The following is a 17622-nucleotide window of genomic DNA, read 5'->3' as shown; positions in this document are numbered from 1 at the left end:
GGGACAGAATGGCCACGGCAACTCACCCATGAAGAAGCCCAGACTCCTCAGGCTGCTACCCACTCTTGCGATCCCTCCCCTTCCCTGACCTCTCCCCCACGGGGCCGTCTAGTCCAGGCTCCACTGCACTTCCCGGGAGGAAGCGTCTATGTCCTGGGCTGGCCGGCAAGCACACTGGGCCACAGACAGGCAACACGGGGTTGCCCTTGGTGATCAGGCCACGGGGTGGTGGGTGTGGGGGTGAGGGGAGTAGGTGGCCAGTGCAGAGGACATTGCAAAGGGCCCAAGAGGGAGGACGCAGCAGTGCCCCTGGGCAGACAGGAGACAGCCCGTGGCTATCCCAGGCCTGGCTGCCCCCAGGATTTCCTACTACTTGCTCTCCCAGTCCCTGGGGCTCGGTGGGGCCTCCTGACCCCAGAACCTACAACCCATCCCACCTGGCATGTGCAATCACTGCCTTCCCCGTGGCACATGGCAGCAGTGAACATGTCATGTCATTGCTGTGTTCAGTTCAGCATATGCACCCTCTCAGCGGCAGGGCCTGAACCCATGGTCGGCAGAGGCCTGCTCTTGGTCCAGTGCTATGGAGAAGCAGGGTAGAGGCGGCCGCAGGGAGCCCCGAGGCTTGGGGCATGGCCACAGAGCAAGGCCAGCCCAGGGAGGCGCCTTTTCTCACGGACAGTGCGATCATGCGTGGGCGGGCAGGGCTGGCGGGAGCAGGCGACCCCCCTCCCCCCTACAAGGCTGCATGCATAGCTTCTGGACTCTGGGCTCTGTCATGTGCATGCATCCCCTCCCCGCTCCCCACCCTTGAACATGAACAATAGCTCACAGCTCAGCTTGGGTGTTTCCAGGCTGGCATCCCCCCACTGATGGCAGCATCTGTTGGTGAAGTGAAGTCATAACCCACTGAGACATGAGACATGCAGTCCTTGGGGCTGCATGCAGGGTCAGACGCGACCAGTTGAGAGGACATCCTGCTGCACCACTCCTCTGGTCGGCTAACACCTACTTGGGTTATAAGCTGGATTCTGCTTTCTCCAGAAATCCTTCTCGATGCTCTGTCCACTCCTGCATCAGCCAGGCTGGGCTAGGGACCGTTCAGGACCCTGGGGCCCCAAGTGTCCCTCTGAAAGTGAAGCAGCATCCCAGATTGGCTTGTCTGTCTCCTGCACTGTGCGGTGAATGCTCCGTGGACAGAGGCAGGACCAGGCGCAGTGAAGGGGGTTCAAGCAATGCAAGTGTTCCCACAGACAGCCCAGTACCAGGAGCAAACTGCTGCTCTCTGACACTGGCCACCCTTCCACTGCCCCATGCTCCTCCACTGAGACAGGGACGGGTCGATGGGGAGACAATGGATGGGCCGCAGATGGACAGATGTGTAAGATGCACAACACATCGAGGGATGCTAGTGAGGCCACCACCCTAGAAGACACATGGCTAGCAGGCTCTGGGCCTGCTACACACAAGCTGTGGGCCCTATCTGTGCACAGGTGTGGTCCCCCTTGCTAGAGGGACAAGATGAGCAACCACATCCAGCGCCCAGAACTATTGGCACAGAGGTGCGTGCCACTGGAGATGGAGTGGGGTCCCCTGGGCTCCATCTGGCCTCCGTCCCTTTTTGGCTTGGCCCTGGAGCCTGCTTGATCACTGTCCCCATCTTTCTGAAAGACTAATGACCTGATCAAGCCACCCAGAACCTCCTCGTGCCTGCAGAAGCCTCCTGCTCATCAGCTGCCCATGTGGCTGGCCCACTGACCAACCACGGATGCCAGCCCACCACCACCAAGAGTTCTTAAAAGCATCCGTCAGTTCATGCCCTGCACTGGTTACCACCCCCGGCGGTAGGCCTCTGCAGGAGAGTGCCCTCCTAAGTGCCAGGCCTGCCGGAAGAGGCTCCCTGAGCCCCGATCTACAGCAGCCCCTTTTCCCTTTGGACACTGGCCTGCTGGCCACTCAAAGTCCCTCCACCTGTTCCAAGGTGTCTTCCCCACTGGAACTCCTCCTCTCTGACGGTAGGGATTGTCTTCTGTCCTGTTCCTGCTGCATCCCAGGGCCCAAACAGGGGCCAGGTGGGGCCAGGTAGGTGGGTCCTGCCACTCTGGGCAACCCATCTCTCCTCTACCCTCTCAACAGAGCCTGTGTTCAAGCCCTCCAGGCTGTCCAGAGCCCAACTCTCAGTTCCCATGAGCACCACAGCTGGCATGGGAGCCCTGGGCTTGCAGCAGTCCCACCCCAGCACCTGCAGGCCAGCCTATGGCTCCTGAAGCTGCCCTGGGAAGGAACCTGAGAAGGCCTGGGAAGAGGGCTCAAGAGACGGCTCTGTGAGAGAACTGGGGCGGCACCACAGTGACAGCAGCAAAGACAAATCCAGAGCACCAGGCACCGGCAGATGGACTTGCATTTGTCTTGTGTGTGTGTGTGCGCACGAGATGTGTAGCATGGGTGACCCCCCACCTGATGGATGACGAAGCAGGCCAGAAAGGTGGAGGGGTGGAGCACGAGAAGGGTGGCAGGCAGGAGGTGAGCCCCCGCTGCAGAGCTGCACCACAGCGGGCGTGGACGCCACGGCTGGGGGGCCGCGGCAATCCTGGAAGCCCCGTGCGCCGCATGGAGCTGCAAACCTGGTGTGAGAATGAGCCAGGGTGGGCACAGCTATTTGCACAAGTAGGAGCCGGCCGTTCACACCAGCTCAGGACCTGCCGCTGTTCTGAGAGGGGTTCAATTAATGCTCCACTCCCAATGCCGCTGGGGGAGGAGCAACGTAACCCGGCCTAACCCCACCACGCAGAAGGGAAAACCCGGTACTGAGGGGCAGAGTCCACTGCCCAGGGCCACATAGCGAGCCTCAGGGCACCTAGAGCTGACGTTGGCCAAGGTGGAGCATCCGGAACTCTGCCATGACCCCCACCTGCCTCCCCTAGCATCTGCCTCAGCCCGGCTGCGGGTCACGCGACCTGGTCGTAAGTGAAGGCAGGTGCACAGGGTGTGAGGGCCCTGGGGCAGGGAAGCCCCGGAGGGTGGATGGTGCAGAAGCTGAAGCTCGAGGATCATCAGTCAGCCAGAAGTAAGAGTCAAGGCAGGAGAGGGACACAGGTCACCAGGAATGAGAGGGCAGGGAGAACCTTCCAGAACACTTTGGGCAAGGGGTGGGCATGGTCAAATGGGCTCCAAAGAGGAACCTCACTACCTGCAGATGGCAGAGAGACAGGGCCCAGGAAGCCAGGGGCTGCCTTCCAGGGAAGGGTCAAGGTCGAGGACACAGGCTAAAGGAATGGAGCTGCCCAGGTGTGGACCCTGCTCACCCAGCACCCTGGCAGTCTCAGCTGCTGAACTGCTGCTTCTGGGTTCTCCTCGTCATCCTCGTCTGAAACGTGGCGGTGACCTCGCCTGCTCCTTCCTGGGTGTGGCCACGTTGGAGGCGATGCTGGGGCTAACCGTGGGGCCTGGGCAGCTGGAGCTCAGCTCCTGTCAGGCGCTGCGAGACCATCGTGGCCGGCGGGGCGCGGAGCTCTCCGCCTCATGGAGCTAATGTCCTCAGCAGACACAGTCCCACGCCGATGGCCTGCTGCGGCACGGTCCGCAGGGTCAGGCTGCACTTTCCTGGCGGCCTGCGCCCCTCCCCTCAGCGCATTCGGGCCCCTGCAGCGCAGCCTCAGCTCTGCGGTCAGACCCTGGTCACTGGGGATCCTCGTTGTCACCCAGCCAGCGGGGCCTGTGTCGTCGGTGCTTTCAAAGAAGTGGCTTTGCGGCTCTGCCAGTGTCCTCGCTGCTTTCCGGTTGGTTAATTTCCACTCTTCCCCGTCATCCCTTTGTCTGGACCCACCCTCTCCAGCTCTGGGCAGTCCCGGGCCTCGTGCCTGTCCCCTCCCCCAGCACACACACCAGAGTGTCACTGAGCGCGGACAAAGAGTTTTTCCGGCCGTTTCCTTTGGGTCACTTTCAGGGCAATCCTTTGGAGACATGCACGAGGTGGAAGCCAAGGACTGGCCGCGTGTGGCAAGGACGGAGCAGCAAGGGGCGGTTATGCGTGTCCAGCCCCACCCCCCGGGCGATGCCCGCTCTCCCCGTCTGGGCCCGTTCACACTCCGCTACAGGCCCCGCGGCATCCGAGCGGATACCCAGCCTACAGCTCCATGGGAACTTCGGGGCTGATGCGCTCAGCACGGGGATCAGAAGCGGGGCTGGCAGAGCGTGGGAGGAGGCTCATGGAGACAGGTCACTGTGGGCTCTACCCACGCTGCACCACCCTCCACACCCCCTAGAATCGGAGCCACGAGGGAACGGAGCATGTGGATGGGCTGGTCTGAACGGAGGAGGGCTAGATACGTGCCGCTTTCCAAAGCTTGCCAGAAAGGGGAAATGTCCCACTGACTTCCATACTCACTATACATTGAAATGATACAACTTTGGACACAGGAAGTTCGATATTGTCTCTTGAATTTCAACGTGGCTGCAAGAGGGGCTACCACCATGTGGCTCTCACCATAACCCATCACACGGCACATCACACCAAGCTCCATCTATAGGTTCAGACATGCCTTTTAACAGGATCCTGGGGCCCCTCTAGGGGCCCCTCAAGTCTGGGCACCCCAACCCCAGCATTAGGGCAGGGTTCTTGCTGAATTCCCGGAGACAAGAGGGGGGTTGGACATGGGCAGCACCTTCCTTAAATGCCCCTAGTTTCAGCAAATGGTGTGCCTGTGGGGTGGTGACTGCGGCCTGTGGCCAGTCCACCTGGCTGGCCCGTTCCCCAGCCCAGCTGAGCAACGGTGTAGGTGGAGGCGTGCCAGCCCCTCTAACACACTCCGTGGTGATGGAGCCACTTTGTGTGTCTGCTAGAGCAGAGCCCCACGGGGCAGGGCTGGTCCACACCGGTCAGGATGCCTCTTCAGTGCCCGGAGCAGTACCCAGTGATGGAGGTGCTGGCAGGATCCTCGGTCAGCGAGCTTGGGGCAGTCCAGGGGCTCCTCCGCCCTGGGCTTTCCATGTGAGGGGGCAGGACGTGTCAGGACGGCGCTGGCATTCCACCTGAGCTTGGAGCCTGCTCAAAGAACACGGCCACACTCGGCAGAAGGCAGAAGCACATATGTCCACGCCCGGACGTGTACATGGCGCAGACAAGCTCCTCCCAGGAACCCTGGACCGGGCATCCTAGCTGAGTGCCAGGACCCTCCCCTCCCACCTTCTGCAGGGCGCACCCTGAGGGTTCTCCTTCCCCCCTCCTCCCTGTGAACCACCACACCCCTTGCTTCTCACCCATCTACCAGCAATCAGGCATGGTCTCCTCAGGGCCCCATCTGCAGACAGGGAGGTAGAGGCAGGGGACTTATGTAGGGTGGGCTACAGGGCTTGGAGGGAGACCCCAGCAGAGCACTGCACCCAGCTCCCATCTCCATCCAGGGGCCTCCCGAAGACCCACAGCACCCTAAGGACTCATCCTGCCCCCATTCTCCCCACGACAGGGCGGGCCACAACCCCCACCTCTAGCCTTGGGACCACATAAGCTGTCAGGGCCCAAACCCCTCCCCCAAGGCCACACATGGCCATTCAGCTGTGTTCTTTGGCTAGCGAGGTGGTTCCTAACGTTAGAATGAGCCACCATTTCAAAATCTCCAGATCCATAGAAAACCAGCTGCTCTCAGCAACAGAGACCATACAGGACCCTGCTCTCCTGTCAGCAATAAGGGTGGCTATGCCCCCGCCCCCGGACATGGCACATGTGGTCTAGTCCCCCATACCAAGTGGGTGCCTCTCCAGCATGCACCCCCTCAGGGTCCAGTCACTTTGAACCCAGGGCCAGCTGTGACCCCAGGGGGCCCCTCTGGGTTCAAATGGTTCAGCAAGTATGCAGGCGACGAAGGGGTGGGGGTGGTGACCAAGGGCACCCCCGGGCTCACTCATGGTGGGGCCATTCCGCCTGGGGAGGCAGTGGGCCTTGACGGGGGCTACAGTCTTCCACCCTTTCCTGCTGACCAGTGCCCTATTCTGTTTCCCCTACTCAGGTCCTTAAGTGCAGAAGGGCCTGGAAAGGCAGTGGTTGCACCAGTTCCACCCACCAGGCTCGCCCATGGGACCAAGAAGGCAAAGATCCCAATACTGCTACCCTCAGATCAGGAGGGTTCTGGGAAGGAAAGAGGGGACAGTGGGGACCAGGAGTCCGTGACAAATGTGCAGCATGCAGTGACCCCTTCCTGAGCAGGAACTCCGAGGGACATAGCAGGACATGAGGGCTTGCCAAGACAGTTGGATGACTATGGTGAGTGCGGACCCCCCGAACGCACACCACGTAGCATGGTGAGCTGTGTCCAGGCCACACACCCCTCCTTGGGCACCCCCTTCCCTAGGCTGCCTTCCTGCCACACAGGAGGAACGCAGTGAACAGGAAGCAAATCCAGATATGCACAAAACCACTTGTCACAATAAATCATTTCACATATGACACACACTCGCTGCTGCTGTCGTAAAAATAATGGCACGGCACTTTTTATTTTCTTTAATCAGAAAAATAAGCCCCACATTTCTGGGAGACCCTGGGTTAGGACCAGATGCCTGCAGGCCCTGCTCTGGGCATTGCGCAGCAGGGAAGCCCCCACACCCAGCCAGTGGGGACCCTGGAGGGCCAGCAACCTCATGAGAAAATGGGGTTGGTAGGGGGTACCTCCAAGGCCTCCAAGAATGGGATCAGCACTGGAGCAGCTCTTGCAGCCCAGTGAAACTAGGCACACAAATAGCTGCTGAAGCCCCGCCAGGGCCCCCACCAGGTGGCTGGTGCTGCTCTCTAGAAAGGGCTGCAACCCCCTGCCCCAGAGACCCTCAAATTCTGGAGGGTCAGAGCTGAGCACCAGTGTGGGACTGCCCTGAGCCTGGGATCTGGGGTGAGGGATGGGCGGAGGGCAGAAAAACCCTGTAGTGTGAGGTCTGTCCCACAGGGAACCTCCTGGGGGGCAGGGGCAACAGCTGAAAGCCGCACGGGCTGAGTGGAGCCCAGGAGGAGGCATTCCAAGAACGGCCCCAGCCCTCCCGGTCCAGAGCTTGGGGCACGGCCCTCCTTGTCACTAGCAGCTCCTACTCGGCCACAGACAGCCCTGAGCGCCCCGTGCGTCTGTCCCCTCCCTGCATTCACAGAACCCTGGAGGTGGACGCGCGACGTCACCCTTTGCCAGAGGGAGGTGAGCGGGACCCCGTGGCCAGGCTCCAGTTGACCCTCATTCTGCCTAGGGGCATGGAATGCACACAGGCCAGACAGATTCAGGCCCAGGGAGGGCAAGGCCTGCGGCTGGCAGCCCCCACATGCGCACACACATCCGCACACACTTGCAGGGACGCACACCCATGGAGGCGTGCACAAGAGCTCTCACGTACTTCTGAGGCACACAGACACAGAGGGATCCTCCAGTGTGCGCCCGGGCCCCTGGGGTAGCCGTGGTCACTCTCCTAGGAGGGTGCGCATACAAAGCGGCGGGCACAATGGGGACAGGCATGGCAGGGAGCTGGGAGGATGCTGGGGAGGTCCTCTCCTCTCTTCCTGATGCAGATGGGCCTCAGCCTGGTGGCAGCCCTGCAGGGGCTGCCTCTGCCAAGCCTCAGTTTCCAACCACAAACAGCCTGGACTGTCTGCAGAAGGCCTCCGGCCAGTGAGTCTGGTAATACATGTGCCTGCACAGCCACCCAGAGTAGTCTAGGAAGAGGGTGTCAGGCTCCGGGACTGACGGATGGGGCCTGGCGGGCCACTGCAGGGGTGGAGGATCGAGTCCGTCGTGACCTCAGGGGCCTGCAGGGCCGGCCCAGGGCCAGAAGTGATAGCTGTGGCTCATGGGCCCGAACCAGGTCCAGCAGTGACCGCCGTGGCTGGCTTGGGGGCCCCAGGAGGGGCCGGCGGGGTGGGCCTGGCCGGCCCAGGAGCGACGGGCGCTCAGGGATGGGGAGCAAAGGCTGGGGTTTGCAGGACTGGCTGGGGCCCAGGAGGGACTTCAGGGGCTGGCAGGACTGCTCTGGGCCAAGGAGCAGCCGCTTTTGTTGGCACGGCTGTCCAGGGCCCAGGAGGGAAGGTTTTGGGGGGCCAGGGTGCTCTGGGGCTTCAACTAATTGCTGGGGCTGACTGAGGCCCAGCAGGGACCCCCTGGGGCGGCTAGGCTGACCCAGGAGGGACCTCCGGGGCTGGTATGAGGCTAGGGGCACCCTCCTGGGACAGCAGCATTGGCCTGAAAGTGAGCTGGCAGGCCGGCGGCGTGGACGCAGCAAGAGGAGTGACTGTGGGGGTCGGCACCGCTGTCCTGAGGCTGCCCTGCTGGGCTGGCCACGGACACAGGGGGCCACCCATGACCGCACGGGCCAGCAGCGGTGCCAGAGGGCCAGCAGGGAGCGCAGGGGCCGGCAGAGGTGGCAGGGGGCCAGCAGGGAGCGCAGGGGCCGGCAGCGCTGCCAGGGAGCCAGCAGAGAGCGCAGGGGCCGGCAGCGGTGCCACGGGGTCAGCAGGGAACGCAGGGGCCGGCAGCGCTGCCAGGGGGCCAGCAGGGAGCGCAGGCGCCGAGAGCGCTGCCTAGGGCCTAGGAGCGCCCAACGTGGCCGGCAAGGCTGAGCCAGGAGTGGCCGCTGTGGCCGGCAGTGCTGATCTGGGGCTGGAAGCAGCTGCTGTGGCCGGCAGGGCTGGCCCGGGCCCAGGAGTGACCGCCGGGGCTGGCGGGGCTGACCCGGGCCCAGAAGTGACCGCTGGGGCCAACGGCCCTGACCCGGGAGTGGCCGCTGGGGCTGGCAGGGCTGCCCAGGGTCCGGGAGAGCCCGACGGGGCTGGCAGCGCTGACACGGGGCTGGGAGTGACCCCTGGGGCTGGCTGGGCTGGAGCTGCTGCTGGCGCTGGGCCGGGCCGTTCGGGTCCCAGTTGGCTGGGAGCGGCCCCCCTTCTGGGGAGCACACCTGCATGGAAGAAAGAGCACGTGTCCACCTGGGCAGGTGTGCCTGCAGACCCCCCAACCAGCCCAGGCCCCTGAGACATGCTGCCCCCTCACCAGCAGCCCAATCCCCACAGGAGTTGACTGTAGAGTGTGAAATGCCAAGAAAAACCCCTCTCTGAAAAGAAGGCGCAAACCATGAGTCCCTGAGAAGGAAAGCAGCGGCACCTGGGAGAGAGCCACCCCCCCTCCCCCCGCCCACCTCCAGGGCTCTGGTGACAGCAAGGACAACCCTCCCACCAAGGGCCCGGCTGGGGGCCGCTGCGGAGGGAGGCCCCTGGGTAGGGCTGCTCCCTGCACCTGGACCCCTGACCACGAGTCACGTGATCCCCCCACATGCTGTATCCTACAGAAGTGTAGCAGATGGAGAACACCCAATGCTGAACCTGGCCCCACACATTACAGACACGCTGGACACTCCGTGGTCGGCGGAGCCTGACAGACGCAATGGGGAGACGGGGCCAGCCTATCAGCGGGTGCACCCTCCTGCCCCAAGTACATTTTCCCCACCAAATCCCTGGGCTCTCAGCTGGCCTCTCTGGCTGTGCGACCCCCCAGGGGACAGTCTCCTATCTGCTCGGGACCTGGGCTCACGGCGAGCAGCTGCCTTGGGCCCTAGTCCACATGTACCTCAATCCCTACGCCCAACAACAATGGAGCACGTTGCCAGGCGGGCCCAGATGCCGATGGTGGTGTCCAGGTGCTGGGGTGGCCCCAAGGGCACCCAGGGGAGAGGGCACAGAGCCCACAGTTCTGAGTCGGGGCAGGGCCCAGTGCTCACCTGCTTGGTGGGCTGCAGTGGGACCTTCTTCTTTCCCCGGTCGCAGGCAGGCTCCAGGTCCTGCTCGGGGCTGCCAATCTCCAGGGGATGCCCATTCTCACTTGGTTCTGCAGATGGGCAGTTTTCTGCCTCGCGGGGCTTCTTGGCAAGGCGACGTTCCCATTTCTCCTTGCGCTCCTGTGGCTTCAGGGCCATGTCCTTCTGTGAGTGAGGAAAGACAAAGCTGGTTAACTGGCAGTGACGCATGACCCCCTTGTGTTAACCCACCAGTGACACCACACAGACCATGCTGTGCCCTGAGGGTGGGTCCCTGGGCATGTGTCGGCACCTACCTAGAGGTGCCAAGCCCTTGAGTAAGCAGTCAGGCTGGGGCTCACACCTCAGGAAGATGGGCAGATGGGTCAGGTGAATGTAAGTGGGCCTGTCAGGACTAGAGGGCTGAGCGAGTGATGTGGAAACAAAACTGGACCAGGGGCTATGTTTCCCAAGGGGTCCCAATCGGTCACGGGGGGTGGGGTGGGGGAGCTGCTCCGTGACCCAAACTGGAGCAGGTGCTAAGACCAACAGCTGTGCTGGCCTTCCTAGGGGTACCCCTTGGGTTCCTGAGCTGAGGGCCATTGGCATAGCAGCTGACTACTATCCCCTGGTCTAGAGCCACCCATGGGTTGATCTGCCCAACTTCATGCAGCCGGGCATCCTGACACTATGGAGGCCTATCTGGGAAACCAGTCCCTGACTCAGCCAGCTGTGCAGAACTTCAGGGACACTAGACCCCTTCCCTAGAATGGGGACCTGTGCCCATTTTGATCATAGCTGCACCTGGTCCCAAAGCAGGGAGTGACACCCAGGGGGTATTTACTGAGCACCTACTGCTGTGCTAATGCCAACAACAGTGTGTGTGGGGGGGTCTCTCACGCCCTGTGGGGTCCCCACACCATGGTGCACAGCTCCTACTGTGTAGAGGTGGTCCTGCCAGTGAGCCCAGAGCCCAGGACAGACTGGCATTTACTGGTAGTGTGCAGGTGCAATGCCACCCACCAGCCTCCTATTTGGGTCCATGGAGTAGGGTGGGAGATACCGTCTCCACTGAGCTGCTGAAGAGGAAAGGAACCAGCTGCAAGAGGCCCAGAAGATTCTGAAAGTATTCACCCGAGAGGAAGGGGAGGAGGGCCTGAAAAGGTGATGCCCATGGCTGAGATGCTCCCTGGTCCCCACAGGAAGTACTTCCTGAGAACCTGAGGGGGATGTGCCAATGCAGCCAGCCCTGACCATGGCAGCCTCTCCCAGGGCTGGCCTCTGTTCTCAGGTGAGCACCTGGCCCCAGCCAAGCCTCAGAGGCCTCAGTCTACGTGGGCAGGTGACAGAAAGAACCAACGCCCCAGCCTTTTGTGGTCCCCTGCCCCGGCGATGGAGACGGTGACACGCTGTGCTTGCTGGGTGGGGTCCTCCAATCTAGCACCAGGCAGCCACAGCAAGTTGCCCCCCCACACACACACACAGCTCCTCCTGATGGGTGAGAGGCGCCACAGTCCCCAGAACTGATGAGGTGCACCAACGCGGCTGGCCAGGCTAGAGCTGCCCTTCCAGCATGGACGCCGCATGACTGCCCTGCTGTGACCCCACAGCCTGGTTGGGAGCAACCATGCATAGCTGTGGGCTGCATCTGCAGGTGGCAGACTTCTCTCTTAGGGTGGAACACTCCTGAGGGGCCTGCGCCCAAGTCACACAGACTGAGGACAGCCCCAGCAGAGCCTCCCACCTGTCAGGACACTAAGGGGCTGGATATGCATCCTCCTGTATGAAGAGGGGTTCACCCTGCATCCCTACCCCTACCCAGGGCTCAGAGGGACAACGGAAAGGGAGAGGAGAGCTGGGTTGCAGAGGCACCTGTCCTGGGACATCGGCAAGGCTGGGAGCTGTCCCTTTCTTAAGCTGTTCCCAGGCCACACAGCTCTGCCCAAAGCTCCACAGGCTTTGGCCAGGGTAGCAAGTGGATCCTCACTCCTCAGACACGGGACAGACCCTTTCCCAGGCTCTCCTGGACACTTCTGTGGGCTGCTACATTTATGCAGCCCCTCCTGGAGTCCCAGTCAGATGCCCTCATGCCTCTCTGAACCTCTCAGAGCCCCAGCTCATCTCAGCCCAAAGGGGCCGCTCCCCATACACCCTGACGATGGAGCCCCTACTCACCATAAGAGCTCCCAGCTCCTGCCCTCTCTATGGCTATCGGGCTGATCGCAGACTCTGGGGGTCTCCCTGCCTCTGCATATACAAGGCTGGCAGGAAACACTAACTATGCCAGCTCAGCTCCAGGCACCAGTGGGCAGCCCAGAGGGGAGCTGGCTCAAATGGACAGCAGGGCAGCCCACGCAAGGAAGCTGAAGGGAAGGGGCCACGTCAGAGCTGCTTAGGGAGGGCTCCTGGGCAGGGCCTGGGACACCCCTCTCCCCAGAGGACCAGCAAGTGCAATCACCCTGAGGTGGCGAGGAGCTGAGCCCTATGCTCCCTCTTGTGCCTGCCTCCCTGGCTCCACTGGTCAGCATATAGCCACAGGGTTCCCTGGGGAAGAAAACCGAGGCAGTCCCTCCAGGGACAAGAAAGTCTGGAGACTGTAGCTCCTTCTCCACGTGTGGGCACTTAATACTTGCTGACTCCTGGTGCCCCCACGACACACGGGCACCATACCCCCTTAGTCTGTCACTCTTAACTCATGGCTTTCAGGCCTCCTGTCCAGGGCCAATCTTGCTGCTACCAGCCAGTTCCCTCCCACACAGGCCATAGGAACAATGAGGCCCCACAGTCCTCGCCTTTTCAACCTGGACGCTGACACCCAGCTGCAGGCTGCCGGAACCTCAGCACCACACTACCCACCCTCGAGGTCCCCGCCTGGCCCCAGTCCCCCATCGTGGTACAGAGGGTGGGCCCAGCAGGCTGTGGTCAGAGACCTGCAGAGAAAAACCAGAGCAACGTGCTATAAGGGGTGTATCAGCCGGGGCTTCCCAGAGAAGCAGACCAGCAGGATGCGTGTACGCGGGGAGCCTCACTAGGAGAAGCAGCTGCACAGCTCTGGAGGCCCAGATGCCCAAACCCCTGCTGTGGGCAACTAGAGGCCCAGGAAGGCCAGGGGTGCAGCTCTCTTCCCAGGGCCGGAAAAGCCTCCCTCCTAGCTCAACGGGGTAGGTGGGAGGAGCTCTCTCTTCCTTCTGGGAGAGTCTTTTTGTTCTACTCAGGCCTTGGCTGGATTGAATAAGGCCAAGAGGAGCCCATCTCATTCAACATACAGATTTAAAAGCTAGCCTCACAGGTACCCAGAACGTTTGATCAAAAGTCTGGGCCCCAGGGGGACACTGACCACACCGGGAGCAGGTATAGACACTACCTGATGTGCACGTGGGTAAGGAAACAGGAGTTTGAGGTGCCCCACCACGCACGGGCATGCACATGCACGATGCTCACGTGTGTGCCCCTACCCCGGCCTCCACAGCGGGTGTCTGCTACAGCTGAACTGTGTGGGCTCCTGGGCCCCACCCCCTCCTGGCCCTGACATCAGCTTACTCAGCTACCAGGTGTGTCCACACCATGCACCCCCCCGCCCACGGGCCACCTACATCTCCGTCTTGCCACAGAGCCCTGTGGGCCACCTCCTCCTGCATATACCTCCACAACAGGCACGTCCTGAGGCACTGTGGGCTGAGCCTCACTTTCACAGAGAGAGCCACTAGTTCGCAGGGAAGGAGCAGGAAGCCCTTCTAGGACCTTTCCATCAGTTAAAATCACAGAAGCAGCTTCTAGCCTGGGGACAGCCTCTGAACTCCCCTGTCAGAGCCCGGGAGATGAGAACGGGGATGGCCTGACTGTGCATGATCAGAAGCACAAGCAGATCCGCAGGATGTGTCAACGTTTCATTACTAACTATGAAACCTGTGGGACACTGGCTGGGCTAGGATCTGTCTAACAGGCACTGGTAGTCAAAACAGACAAACCCACGGTGCAGGGACGGCAGGGCAGACACACTGCAAAGCAAGCACAGTGACCTGCCAGCCACAGACCTCGGTGGGGGGCTCCTCCCTCTCAGCCCTGCCTTGGCCCCTCTGTGGGTTCTGGAAGGGCCTCAGGGCAACTCCAGGCCACTTCTCCACACACAACCAGTCACATCTTTCATGCAATGAAAGTAGTAGCACTCAACCACAAATCATTCAACGCATCACATTTTCTGTAAACCTGCTATATTTGTTTAGTCTTTTTTCAACAAACAAAATACCTAGATTGTTAGAATCCTTAAAATACCAGTGACGAAGCCTGTCTCCTGGCCTAGACTCAGTCCAGCTCAATCTTGGCCCCAGGGCAGGAGCTCCTGCACCTGGAAGAGTACGGGAGCTGGGAAGCCATTTGCTCCCAGCCCCGCAAGGGTTGAGCCAGTAGGCCCCGTGCACGTGGAGGGACAGCGACACCACAGGACCTCTCCTGGCTCACATGGGCAAGAGGCCTTGTGCACAGGGACCCAGAGGTGGCCACCCCCACTCAGCTACTGCCTGAGAATGACTCCAGGAGTCCCTGGGCTTCACAGAGCAGACCCCTATACTGTGCACCCAAGAGGCTCTTGGTCACAGGACTCAGCAAATCCTGCCATGGGACATTGCTGGGACAAGTCTGGCTGGCCCTTTCCTGGTACACCAGGACTGGGGCTGGCCTTCACCCGTTATGCTGACCCCGTGTGAGCTTGGGCCAATTCCAGAGGCTCACCCAAGCTCAGGCACACACTGCCACAGTTCTGCCCCCACTGAGCCAGCAGTGGGAATGCTGGCCCTGAGTCCCAATCACAGCTCTGCCTGGACTGTGGGGCCTCTGGGTAGGGTTCCTTATCTGTAGATGGGGCAGCAGCTATGCCCAGACTGTGGTGAGTGTTCTGGCAAGGCAGAGCCAAGAGCCAGGGCAGGTCTGCAGGCAGAGACTCTCTGGGCAGAACCCCCAGGGAGGGAGGCCAGGTGAGCGGGGGGCTGGTGTCTGACTCTCAGGATACTCGGTGTGCCTACAGAACTGGAGGACCCACTGAGGAGGCAGCAGTGGTTTGGGGTGAGCCAGGACAAGCTCCAGCAGTCCAGGGCCGGGCTGTATCCTCGAGCTGCTGTCTGCATGCAGACCCACCAGATGTGGCCAGGCACACCCTAGCACGCATGCCTACACACAGGGTGGCCCTACAGAGGGGGCATGGCCAAGCGCTGCAGCCCATGACCCTTGAGGCCTGAAGTAGTGCCCCCACAGTGAAGCCCCCAGCACCCCAGTAGCAGCCAGGCCCCTGGATCCTCCACAGACCAAAAGGGGGATCTGACGATGCCATGAAATCAATGATTACGTTTTCCTGTAGCAATTCCATGGGGTTATTTTTAGCATCACCAGTTAAGATCTCTAATGGCACTTCAGTAAACCGTGCAGAGATAAAAGTAATTAGAACTGGCAAACCCAGATTCAGATTCTCACTGAGGGCTGAGGCTTCATGGTCTAACATGGATCTGACCTTTCCAGACTCCCAGATTCTGCAGGCAAAGGCATGGCTACACCCCTCCAGCCAGGTGGGTATCCTCTTCACTCCTGGAAGCATGGGGACCTCTCCCCCAGGACCTGGGCCTGAGCTTCCCAGGTCACGTAGAACCTGCCCCTCACTGCCAAGCATGGGCACTTCCTTGGTCGGGTGGAAGGACCGGCCCACCTGACCTTACCTCCCTGTTGCATGGCTGGGGCTGCCTGTCTCCCAGAACCTCTGGGACACAGGAGCCCCCAGCAGACCTTGCAGGCTGACGGTTCTGTCAACAGCTCTCCCTGTTCCAGAAGCTCAGGCCAAATTCCACTCACCTGACGGGCCGTCATCACCCACCTGGAAGCCCTTCTGCACCCATCTGCCCCAGGGCCTTGGCACAGTGGCTCCCTCTACCCTGGTATCTATGTGGCTCACTCTCCTTCACCTGCAAGATTTGACTCAAACTTCACCCCAGCTCACCCCTGAGTAAAACCCAGCCCCATGTTCTACCTACCCTTTGTGCTATGACCTACCAAGCTCCAACCCAGAGGGCAGGGACCACCTCTCCCACCCCAGCTAGGAAGGAGGCAGCTTGTCCACTGCCCACCAGCAACTGGGACACACCCCCCCCACCCCAGAGTTGACCAACTATCCTCATCTGTCTGGGACCAAGAGGGCTCCCTGGGTGTGGGAAGTGTAGTGCTAATGATGGGGAAGTGACAGAGAAACAGGAGGGGGGGTCCTGTGAACCACAGCAGCACTTCCCCTATCTCGACAACCTCCCCTAGAGTCCCAGAGAGCCGAGGGCAGGATGGCAGCAGAGTGGGATGAGAGAGCCCATGTCCAGGTGCAACAAAGCCTAGGGTGCCTCTGACACCTGCTGCTGACCACTGTTCGAGAGTCAGACGGACTCCGAGCTGGCCGTGGACAGTCCCTGCAGGAAACCTGCACCCAGTGGTCCCTGCCCTGGCCTGAGAGCATATCCAGGTGCCTCCTCCCTGGCCCGTACCCTCCTAAGCTCATACCCACACCAGGTGGACTCCCCATCATCTACTCCTCCCAAACAGCCCACCTGCTGTCCCTCCATGGAAGGTAAGGCATCCTGCCCAAGAGGTTCTTCAACCCACCAGGCTGTGGCTACCCAAAGCTAATGCCACCCTCGAAGACGATCCTCTGAAGGCCTTGCTGACACCTCAGTTGCCCCAGAACCTTTTGGAACCAGCCTTGTGCACCAGGCCCACTCACTGAGCTCCCCCTCAGCACCCCTGCTCCTGAGTGCCCCCCCTATACTGTGCTCCATGCACTGGAGCACCTGGCAGGACCAGTATGGCTTGAGGGCAGATGGTCAAAGACCCGGGAGTTGGGGAGTCAGTCCAGGACAGCCTCAGCAGAACCACCACACCTTTGTCACACCTGGTGCTCAGCCTGCTAGCAGATATCCTCCCCTTCCGTGGCTCTGGAACACTCATTCCTTTACATGTCCATCAAGGCTGCAGCACATGCTGAGCGCTTGCTGGGGCAGAAGAGGTCACCTGGAAACACAGGACCCCCACCCTATGGTCTGGGATAAGTTAGACAGATGATGATGACGACAGGTCCTCCACACAAAGGCACGGAGCCTGAGGCAAAGAGGCAGCCAGGCCCCATTCCAGGCCCCCTGCCCAGGTCTGCAGAGCATGGACACATCCTCCCATGTCCACTGTGACTTCACACTGTGACCCTGTATTGCCTACCCAGGCAGCCCTCTAATCCACACTCGACTGGAATCTTGAGGTTCACAACTGCTGTCTCGGCCACTGTCCAAGCCCCTCCCAGCCCCTCTACATACAGAGGGCATGCCAGACACTCGCCTGTGACTGCCAGGGCTGGCCTCAGGCTCGCTGCTCTACAAGCTCCCCCTCAGTCTCTGGGACCTGCATGGCTGCTGCTCAGTTATCACACACGGAGGGGACTGCCCAGGGAGGCCAGAAGCCAGGCCCACTGTGGCTGAAGCATCCCTGGCCTGTGTTGTCCTCCGGTGGGGGACTGAGATCCAACCTCAGGGTTAGCTCAGGGAAAAGCACTGGAAAGGGAAGGGGGAGGGAGACAGGAGCAGGTGGCAAGCACTTCCAGCTCATCACCCCCACTCCCCTGATGAGGAAAGTAAGGCCCAGAAGAGGCAGAGGCCACGTGGTGAGGAAGAGAAGTGGATCTAACCAGGTGTCTGGCCTAGGCTCCCTCACTTCACTGTCCTCTTCAGCTGGCCAGGAGCAGGGGGAGGCTCAGAAGCACCCTGAGCCTGCTCTGGAAGACGGGATGGGCACAGCAGTGGGAAGGCCTGAGGAAGGAGTGCCCAGGGCCCCAGATGACAGGGTGGGCAGGGCCAGGCCTCATGG

General features: G+C 61.1%; 1 protein-coding gene across 19 annotated transcripts in view; it reads right to left on the bottom strand.

The window, feature by feature from the left end:
* The window catches only part of FBRSL1 (fibrosin like 1), a 77095-nt gene that overhangs the window by 50208 nt on the left and 9265 nt on the right, over positions 1-17622 (bottom strand). For 17 of the 19 annotated variants that reach the window (XR_005983739.1, XM_041728601.1, XM_041728604.1 and 14 more), the window contains exon 2: positions 9733-9933. Coding sequence is in view for 17 of the 19 variants with exons in the window: in XM_041728601.1 (XP_041584535.1) it covers positions 9733-9933 (201 nt within the window). In the remaining 2 variants the exon portion in view is untranslated. Of the gene's footprint in view, positions 1-3305; positions 5213-6470; positions 8917-9732; positions 9934-17622 lie in introns of those variants that run through there. The other 2 variants (XM_041728609.1, XM_041728606.1) reach the window with 2 other exon arrangements.

This window comes from Vulpes lagopus, chromosome 14, assembly GCF_018345385.1.
Source record: "Vulpes lagopus strain Blue_001 chromosome 14, ASM1834538v1, whole genome shotgun sequence".
Lineage (NCBI taxonomy): Eukaryota > Metazoa > Chordata > Mammalia > Carnivora > Canidae > Vulpes > Vulpes lagopus.
This window is presented reverse-complemented; position numbering and strand designations above follow the sequence as displayed.